The sequence below is a fragment of the Chinchilla lanigera genome, unplaced genomic scaffold, assembly GCF_000276665.1.
Source record: "Chinchilla lanigera isolate Chin_1 unplaced genomic scaffold, ChiLan1.0 scaffold00113, whole genome shotgun sequence".
Classification (NCBI taxonomy): Eukaryota; Metazoa; Chordata; class Mammalia; order Rodentia; family Chinchillidae; genus Chinchilla; species Chinchilla lanigera.
In genome coordinates, this window is record NW_004955514.1 from 4,917,218 (window position 1) to 4,927,471 (window position 10,254).

Genomic DNA, 10,254 nt, shown 5'->3' on the forward strand with positions numbered 1-10,254 from the left:
TCCAGTCTGCGCATGCCGTGGGCAGGTGCTCTCACCTCTCTACTTTCTGTGCCCTTGACCAAACTGCAGGACCTCTTTCAGTCTCCATTTCCCAACAAAAATGATGGCTGTGGAGACACGGGGGCACCTCTCTATGCCGCCACAGCCAGAGGGGGCAAACCTGGCCAGCCTCTCGGGGAAGACAGGGGATTCTGCCCAGAGCTCACCAGCCTCCCCGTTTTGATGCATTTCTGCATCCACACTGCAAGCAACGGGTCGCAGTGTGCCGATCAGCGAGTCTCTCAGCCTCTGCCTCGGCTCCCGGCTCCCGTACGGCGGTGTGGGTCACAGGAGCGCTTCCTCTGGGTCGATGGAATCGGTCTCTTAATTCTAGGTTCACAGCCGGGTGATAATAGGCTCCCACCCTTCCCGTCACTGTGCAAGGGCAGGGAACCCCTGCTTCCAACCCCATGTACCTGTCCAGCCTCAGACCCCCTTTCCCCACTCCCTCAGAGGAGGGAGGGCCGGCCAAAGAGGAAGCTTGAGTCTCCATTGTGCGCTCTGCCCGCTCCCTTGAACGCATAGCCCGCTGCTCCTTCGCCCCAGCCCAGGCGATTCCACTCTGGTACCCGGGAACCCGAGGTTTAGCTCCCACCCAAAGGCTGCGCCGCCGTTAGGAGATCTGCTGGGGCCTTCGCCCGCTGCGATCCTGCTCGAGTCATTTCACGGCGTGCCTCATGTCCTCGTCTGTGAAGTGGGAATTATTAATGGTGCCACGCGCACCTAGCCGAGGGCTTCGTTGGTGTGATCCGAGTGGAGACTTCAGGAAGACCCCCTCGCGGCCAAGGCTTCAGGACAGCTCGGCTGAGGTAGGACAGGGGCAAGCAAGGCAGCAAGGACACCTCCAAGATCACCGCCGCCTGCAACCTCCCGCTACAGACAGGGACGGCGCTCGGAGAGCCTTTTCCCTCCCACTCCTCCCACCCGGCAGGGCTCTTTACTGTTCCCGGTCAACAGAGGAGAACCCTGAAGGGAGAGGGAACCCACTCCAGGTCTCAGCCTGCCCCAAACACCAGCTTCCAGTGTTTCTGGCTGGCTGAGCTCCTTCCCGCCCCGGAGCCCAAGGGAGCTCATCGGAGGGAAAACGGGCAGCGAATCTTTCATAAAGTAGCACAGTCAGAGAGAGGGTGACGCCCACGCTGGGAACCGCCCGAGTGGCGACAGCGAGGCTGGGCGCTGCTGCGGTCTTAGGGAAGCGGCCCGGCGGAGGGGAGGCTTTGGAGCCGCGCGGATTCCCCTTCGGGCGCGCGCACTGAGCGCGTACTCACGCACAGCCCCCCTGCGCTGGTGGAGAGGGCCCCCTGGCACACCGATCGCCAGGTCGTTCAATCCCTGCACACGGACGCGGGGGAAGAGGCGATCCCTGCCTCCCGGGATCGCAGGTTCAGGTACAGTCCAAGGCTCCAAGCGGGAAAAACGAAGACAATTCCCTTTGCGGAGTCACTGCCTGGTCAGATTGCAGACTGAGAGCTTATCCCATCACTTGTCCCTAATCAGACCCGAACTGAGGCAGAATTTTGCGTTTGCTCCCCGCTCTCCAAAGGCAAGTCTTTGGTGACCCTGACAGCCAGGATTAAGGGCAAATTCCAAAACCTCAGGGAAGGAGAGGCGCAGGGACTTGCTAGAAGCCACCACCCCGAGAGGGGAAGCCTGGATTCCAGCCCGGCCTCGGAGTCCTTGGTCACCGGCCTCCTGGTAGGCGCAGATACAAGCCCTTGCTTTGAGAGTTGTCGCTTTTAAATACTCACAGTCGACAGTGATTGCGGGGAGAAGGGAGTGCCAAGCATCTCAGAGCTTATCCCCACACCAATAAGAAAGCTTTCTAGCAAGTCCACAATTTTGTATCTGGGGAAAGAGGGACTCAGAGAAGTTCAGTAATTTGTCCCAAATCGCACAGCTAGTAAGTTCCGCAAGCAGGACTCATCCACAGAGAGTCGTGATAGCTGGCTTCTCCTAACAGCCGGCTTCTCCGTCCCAGCCTGACTTCTGAGGGGAATTCAACCCAAGCAGGAGCAGGACTTCAGGTCTAGCAAGGCCTTCCCAGACGCTCTGCACAGACAGGAGAAGGCGGGCCTTCAGGCAAGATGAGGCCCAGAGGAGCAACCAAGCGAGACGGAAGAGACCTTCGCACACGTGTGTGTGTGTGTGTGTGTGGAGCCAGGTTCTGCACACACGCGCGTGCACACACACACACACACACACACACACTCCCTTCTGTCCAGCTCGCCTCTCCATTCCACCCTGCACCTCTCTGCTCAGCCTCTGCCTTCAGTCTCTGCGGCTGACGTTTCCCTGCACCCCCTTTCTGGGGATTATCTGAATTCACCTATGTCTGTTTCTGGGCCTCCTCCCTACCCGCAGGGTCACCAGGTCACCAGGTCTCAGGCAAGGGACTTGGAGGGTGGAGTGTTTCCCTCTACGAAGCGCAGCTGTGTGTTGTGATGTGCACGTTGCGCGCCGGTGTTGGCGAGTGTTTGGTTGTGTGTCAGCTGGGCAAATGTGTTGGTTTGGGGTTCCAGAGTGTATTGCACACCTTGGTTGTGCATGGCTGGCGATGTGCGCTGATTGTGCGTGTGCTGTGCGGTGTGTGTTGGGTGGGTGTCTGACGGTGGTTCTGTGTGCCGCTCGTGTGGGTATTGTGCGTCGCTGTCGGGGCGTTGTGCTCCTGACGTGCGTTGGCTGCCCGTGTCTGCGGTACAGGATGAGGAGAGCTCGTTCAGAGACGCTCCTGGAGAGCAGGGCTTGGGCCGCGGGAGGGCGCTGTGGAGGAGCAGCAGGGTAATGCGGGGACCTCGGGGCTGCCAGGGCCGCTGTGTGCCCGCAGGGGACTCAAGCTAGGGAGCGGAGCCGTAGGGATTTAGGGGAGTCTGAGTGGAGGCTCGGGAAGCCTCGGGGAGGGGCACCTGGCGGGGGTGTTTGGGGGCTTCCGTGGCAGGGACTGTCCCCAGCCTGCGGTGGTGCGAGCGAGTGGCGGGGAGGGCGGGACGGAGCCAGGGAGGCCGCGCGGCCCCGGGGCCCGGCCAGGCCGGCGCCAGCCGCCGAGTTGAAAGGCGGCCGCGGCCTCGGCTCGCCGCTTCCCATTGCGCCCCCGAGGGTTCCGGGCGGGGCGCAGACCTGGACCCAGCTGGGCTCACCTCGGGGTCTGGGGTTATGAAAGGGGACACAGCGGTGGGATGCGTGCTCTCCATCCCCGCCTCGCGAGTGGCCGTCTTCAGGACGCAAGTGGAGAAGCAAACCCTAAAACGAAGCGCGTTTGGTGCGCGCTCTCCAGCCTCCCCGGCTTGGCCTTGCGGGTCAGACGCCGGGACCCCGCCAACCTGTACCGAGCTGGGCGACCCGGGTCCCCTGCGCCACCCGCTGACCTCGCTCTTGCCCAAAGTGTTCAGGCAAAGGGAGCCTGAGTCCCTCAGGGGAGTCAGAAGGGCGGTTCACAGCCCAACGCTCCCCTACAAGGCTTCGCGTGCGGGGAGGCGAGATGCCCGTCCCTGCTCAAGGGACAGCGCTGCTCACGGTCAGACGTCCAAGTCAAGGCCCAGATCCCCAGCACTTGGTCTTCCAGGGTCCATTCTGGCACTAGGTGACCCTCAACTTGAGGAGCCTGGGCAGAGAGAGAGGCAAGCGTGGAATCTGTGTTCCAGTCCCTGCTCTGCCTATTAATTAACTGTGTGACCTTGGGAAAACCAGATCACCGCCCTGTACTGCTGTCCTCCCGGCTGTAAACCTACAGTATTCCTAGGTTTGTGGCGCAGTGCGGGGCCGGCTGCGCGGGGGAAGTCCGCAGCACACAGTAGGCTCTGAATATAAGAGCAGGAGGCTCGTCCCCAGCACAGCCCCCAGCGCGGTGGGTGGTGACTCTACACCTGGATCCTAAGGTCCTAGGCGGAGCAGAAAACAAATCCATAGAAGGTCAGGCCTGGGTCCCCCTGCCCACGCTGCTCTGGCTTGTAGACTGGGAACTGAGTTCGGAGTACTGGAGTGGACGGGAAGCGGTGCGCAGGGCGTTGCGACGAGCCCCCCCCACCCCCCAACACGCGACAGAATGTGGCCAGGAGCGTCACCCCACACCAGTGTCAGCCTACACCAGCGCATCGGCCCGCTCCAGCCAGCATTTATTGAGCGCTTTTTGTGCGCACTACTTGTGAGGAAAAGGTATTCAGAGACTAAGAGGAAAAAAGAAAGGGCCAGACAGACGGGAAGAAATTTTAACAAAAAACCCAGAGGCCCTGAAGTAGAGGGAAGCTCATCGAGAGGCAGAGGCGCGCGGGGGCGGGGGTCCGGGGGTGGCCGGCCCCTTCCACGCGGACTGGGACGCAAGGCGCAGGGGGCGGGGAGGCGCGCCCGCCTCGCCTGCAGCTACCGCCTCGCTGGAGCCGCGGCGCGTCTGCAGAGCGCGAACCGTTGCTCATTACCGCAATTATGTTGCTCTAAATTTGCCTCGACCCTAAATTACTAAACTCACAGGAGCCAGGAGGCCTCAGAGCCCGGGCCAGAGGAGACACCCGATCCTGCCCCGCCATTTCTCTATCCCAAGAAGCGGTAAGGATGCTATCGCAGCAAACGTGATCGAGCTGAGAAACCTCAACCTGGTCGGTATTTCCTGGGAGCCTTCCTGGGATGGTGGGAGAGATCCCCAGGCCCATTTCGCAGGTGAGGAAACTGAGGTAGAGATGTGGCGTGAGCTTACCTATCCAAGGTCGGACAATAGGCAGGTTTGGATCACAGGAAACCAAATCGGCTTGTCTGACTTCAAACTCAATACTATTCCTAAGACCAGCGAATCATCAAAGGTGCTTCTGGAAGGAACCCACGTTTGTTCTGGGGGTGAGGGTGCACTGCAGGCGAATTGCTTAAGTTATAGAGAAAAGTAACAAGGGTGGAGGTGACCCTTTCTGTGTGCATGCAGCAATAAGGACAGTGCCAGCCTTCAAAGGCCTTTGACAGGCTCCAGGGCACAGACGTCTGAGACCCGGCAGGTGGAACTCCTGTGGGATGAGGAGACCCAGGACCCAGTTCTGACCACCCAAGCTTCTGGGAGCCCGGGGCTGAGGGTCACTGCCCAGTCCCCTCTAGACTCTGCTGTGGAGGTCAGCACTCCACAGCTAGTTTATCTTCTCGTACAGCAGAGGCTGTGAAAAGTTCAGACCACGGTGCACGAGAAGACAGAACCTGTGCTCCAGCATCCAGGGCTGGAGGGTCCAAGGGCCCCTCAGCCAGCGCTGAGCACGTCGTGCTGGGTCCACTCAGCCCTGGGCTCTCGGAGTTCCTAGGCTGACCCCCAGCTCTGGGACTAGAAAGGCCAGTGAGTGCTAGACTTTCTCCGCTCTGTCTGTGGAGAAGTGGCTGCTCCTCCTGAAGTCCAGTGTCTGTGAGCTCCGGGCTTCTCAGAGCCCTTGATCTACTGCTCCTCCCTTAACTGCTCCAGGCCAAGGTTGCCCAGGACTTTCCACCCACCAGAGGCTGAGAAAGAGGGGTGCACAGATCTGGTGAGAATTAAATGATGCGCCCAGCACCAAGGAGAATGGAGGGGTGTGGGGAACATAAGGAGCTTTATTGACTGTCTGCAGCATCCTTGCAGAGCTCCTGCCAACAAGCCTAACTCGGCATTTGCGCAAATGCTGTGTATTCTCCCTGGAACCTGAACTTGACTTATTACATAAAAGAAAAGCCACGTTTGTGAATGCTGTGGAGCGGGGCCTTGCAAAGAAGTTGCCAAGGTGAGCGCAAATGTTCGCCCTAGGTTTTCCGTGAAGTTTGAAGTCCCTGTGGCATGTGTTTCTGTTTTTGTAATAGGGATTGCAGTAGGGGTGCAAAGGCGCTCATAGTCTGGCAGCTCAAAATTAGTTCCACAAACCTTCTGTCCTGGTGATGATTTAGAAGCAAAGCAGTCACTTCCATCCCCCACTTGGCCTCCTGTGGGAAAACCAGCTTGGGAGGGAGGTGGGAATTGTCTCCTTTAGCTGGCTACAGTCATCAAACCATTTGGGCGAGTCACTTTGTTTTCACAGACAGGTTAAAAGGGGAGAGAAAATAAAGAGTTGGTTATGGGTCGGCTGAGCAAGTGTCCATTTCAGCTTAAAGTGAATTGGAAATGGAAAATTGAGCCTAATCATCCTAGGTAATTGCTCCAATTCTCCACTTGACTTTGCTAGTGCAGCTCTGTCCTGTGTGTTCCAAATGACACCTGCTGTGTTCCTGTGGGTCCTCCTGTCACCTTTGAAAGTTGCTGGTGTAAAGCTATCTTGAAACTGCAAAAGGAACTGTATATGTGAAGAAGTAAAAGTAAAATGCAAGACTGAATCAGCAAAGAGATCACTTCTTGTAGCTTAAAATTAATTTATTTAACAAATATAACTATAATATAAATGATAATAAAATTTCAAATATACAGTATATTACATAGTACACACAATCCCTTCCAAAGGGAGTTTTGAGAGCCATGAGAATGTACTGTTAAATAGAAACAGATTTTTTTTTTTTCTAATTTTACATTTTTTTTCCTGGTACTGGTGAAAGAGAGAGATCCCTTCAACCTACCTTCGCAAGGCATCTGTGTGCCGTGCCCCCAAAGCAATGTTTGGCTGTTGGAGCTCTTACATTTTCCAAAGGAAGGAGACGGCATCCATCTCCTGGAGTGCTCTTCCCTCTCGAAGACTGTTCTTTCTCTGCACTCTTCCTGCTTGGCGTGAGGACAGGAAGCGGCAACGCAGGAGACGCTAGGGCCTCTAGTCCTGCTCCACGGCTAGTTCTGCTCGGGATCTTGCATAAATCTCTCGGCCTCTCCGGCCCTAGTTTGCCCATCAGTAACTCGGCGCGTGTAGATCTAGATTTTCAAAGAGTACTCACGGACCCTCCCGGCCACTCCTTTCGGGACGGGATCGGACTTCAGAGAGTGAACTCAGGGAGCAACCGGGAGAATCAGGGTGCAGCATGAGGGTTAAAGGGAAGGGGCCAGCAGTGCTGAGTGGGGTGTGAGTTGTGGTAGGAATCCTGCTGCGCGTAGATGCAGGCGGGAGGAATCGGCTGGCACCACAGACGGCGACCCTGGGCCACCTATGTCAGATGGTACATGCTGTAGCCTACATGGGCCGTGTAGAGTCCCACGGGTGCCACTGGGAGTGCGGCGCGCTGGAAGGGGCCAGAGGCACTGTAGAGCGAGGCGCCCGCTGCTGCGGCTACGGCGGCTGGACCACCAAGGGGGAAGGAGAGGCCGAAGGCAGCCGGGGGCAGCATGGGCTTCGCTGCCATCTTCAGTTTCTCCAGCTCGGCCTCCTGCAGTCTCTTGGCCTTGGCACGGCGGTTCTGGAACCAGATCTTTACCTGCGTCTCAGTGAGGCTGAGGGAGCTGGAGAACTCGGCGCGCTCCGCAATGGACAGGTACTGCTTCTGGCGGAACTTGCGCTCCAGAGCCAGCAGCTGCGCGGTGGTGAAGGGCGTCCTCGGCTTACGGTTGGTCTTGTGCTTGCGAAGGGTGCAGGCTGGGGGGCTCAGCCGCCCTAGGGAGCCGTGAGAGAAAGAGGCAGGGGGTTAAGAGACACGCTCGGTGCCAGCGCCAGCTCCGGATCTCCACCAAGCTCCTTGGTGCTGGGCACTAGGGAAAGCACTTGAGAATATTTTCTTCACTTCCCCCTGCAACCCCACAAGGAAGCCAGTCCTGTCTACTTTTTGCAAATGAACACACTAAGAGTCCAGATGAAACATACTCATTCAAAGCCTGGTGCCCATGTTCAAGGCAGGCACACAGGAGAGCACAGGTAGAACCACCTATTCAGGATGGCAGGTTAACAAGGCCTTTCACAGCGGGGCCTCTGCCCACAGCCACTGGCAGAAGGAGGGTAGATGTTAGTACCGGGCAATGGAACACATAGAAAGAGGCCCTGCATCCAGCCTGATGTCACACTGAGCTGTATGCCATTGTCAAGACATTTATCTGTGCCCACCAAGCGCTCAGTGCTGGGCTGGGCCACCATCTGGCATAGATTCCAGATCCCCAAATCTCAAACACTTCCCCCTGAAACAGCAAGCTCCTGCAGCGTTCTGGGGGGCAGTCCCTAGATGGGGGAAGTGGCTGTCACAGAGGTCGGACTGTGGCTCACCCTCTTAAATATATCTAGTACCCCTCGGAGAAGTAGAGAAATGACAGCTTCTTCTAAGGTCTCCATTCTCTCTTGGGCCTTGACACACCTTCTAATATTCATGATGGCTTCACTTGTGGCTCTGTTTGCAGACACCCATGATGCCCGACTGTCTTTTGATTTTGGTTTCCAAATAACCCTCAAGGATGGAGACTGAGAGCTGTAGCGCACAAGGCTGGCACTGCTGTGTACTTTGCCTTCCCGAACTACACTGCTCACCCAGCCCAGATAAAACATGCAACAGATTATTTCCGAGGCAACCAGAATGCGGTTAACTTTGGGGTCCCTGGGCCCAAGGCCCTAAGCCAAACTCTCAAATCCTGGGGAGAAAGCTCGGCCCACGCAGCAGCCTTCCTAAGGGAAGGTGGATTGCAAAGGATGGTTCACCACGCGGGTTTTGCTTATACTTTTTTTTTCCGGGTGCCCTTTTTTTCCCATAATGATCTTTGGTCTCTTTGACCACCCGGATATGAGTCAAACAAAATCTTGAGCTAACATCCCCTTACGCTCCCGGGCTCGGGAGGCCACTGTGAGTCCGGGAAGCAGTTGGCCGGGACTCGCTTTCTTCCGGGCAGCCAGAGGGGCAGAGGAGAGGGAAACGTCACCTTCTTCAGCAGGGACAGCCCAGCGCCCGGCCACCTTCTCCGGCCATTAGGCCCAGGGAGGGGCCGGTTTTTCAAAGACGTTTAATCCCCAGATAAAAATCATTCCTCAGCATCACGCTATTGAATTTGTGCTGCTATTATGCTGCACAAAATAATCGAAGGAAACGAGGAAAACTTGGGAATTTCCCGTGCTCCTGAAATATCTCCGAGGAGTGTTCACTGGGCAGAGAACCCTCAGTCCACGAGGCCTGGGAATTACCCTGCCCTGGGCGAGCCGTTAGCGGCTGGTGTCCTTTTCGTCGGCCCAGTCCCAAAGGCTTGGGAGCTTTAGACAAGATAGACTGCGCCGTCCCCACTCTTAGTGCCTGCCCCGCCCCCTCCACGGAACGGGGCTCCCCCTCCCCGTCGATCAGGTATCCCCCCAAGCACCAAGGCGCAAGGAACCTCTTGGCAAAGAGATTCAGTGCTTTAAAAGGTCGGAACGGGAGGCAGGCTGTTAGAACAAAGTGAAACTCCGCGCGCAGGGAAGGATGCCCGGGCCACTACGGCCCATCGCATCGTTTGGGGAAATGCGAACTAATAGGGTTTAAGGTCAGATGGTAAGGTAGGGTCCTTTCGTGGGTGCAGGGAAGGAAGCTGCCTCGGCTTCAGTGTCCTACAAGTGACCTCCCACCCGCAGGGTCACAGCGCCAAGGGGAGAAGCCCGAGAAAATGGACCTCGAGCTGGGCCTCCGCCAGGCCTCGAGCTCTTCCTGGGTGGCAGCAGCCGACACCCACCCCCCGCCCGTGACGCCCCGAAGCCTGGCCTCCAGGTATCCAGCTACAGGTACGCAGACGCCGAGACAGGCAGGCGCCGGTGCGCGCCAGGCGTCCCCGGGTCCGCACCCCCTCCCGGTCTGGCCCCTGCCGGGCTCGGCTACTCACTGGCTGGGGGCGGGGAGAAGCGGGGGCTCTGCATCCACGGGGTCCTCTCGGGCTTCTCGGGGCTCTCAGCTTTGATCAGAGCATCTTCCGGCAGCTTGAGGAGTCCTCCCACCGAGAAATGGCCCAGCGGCCGAGGCGAAGAGGGCGCATCTGCGGTGCCCAGAGACCCGGGCCGGGCAACCAGGGGCTGCACCGAGCCACCCGCCGCCTGCGGGCCCTCGGGGGCCGCCAGCGCGCTCTCCTTGGCCCCGGGCTTCCTGTGATCGGCCATGAGCGCCTCCACGCTGAAGGGCAGGAGCGAAGGGGACACTTTGGGCTTGGCCCCCTCCTCCTCTGCGCCCATGGCGGCGGCCACCGTGGCCGCGGCGGCGGCGGGGCCCTGGCCCCCGCCTCCCCCCGCCGGCTTGCCGAAGGCGGAGTCTTCCACTTTGACACCGAGTGGCAAAGAAGTCATATCAGCAGCCGGGGCCATGCAGAGCCGGGCCCCCCTCCAGCCGCAGCACAGGCCAGCCGCCGGGCATGGGCTTTGGGCGGACTGGGAGCGCGGCCGGCTC

The 10,254-nt window shown here is 58.4% G+C and overlaps 1 protein-coding gene across 1 annotated transcript; it reads right to left on the bottom strand.

Annotated features, from left to right (window-relative positions):
- Nucleotides 1-6,334: 6,334 nt before the first annotated feature.
- Nucleotides 6,335-10,254, bottom strand: Msx1 (msh homeobox 1; the record flags this gene model as incomplete). The annotated part of the gene is given in 2 exon segments (XM_005408830.2): nucleotides 6,335-7,532; nucleotides 9,701-10,254. Coding segments are annotated over 2 exon segments (915 nt in total). The 3' UTR covers nucleotides 6,335-7,089.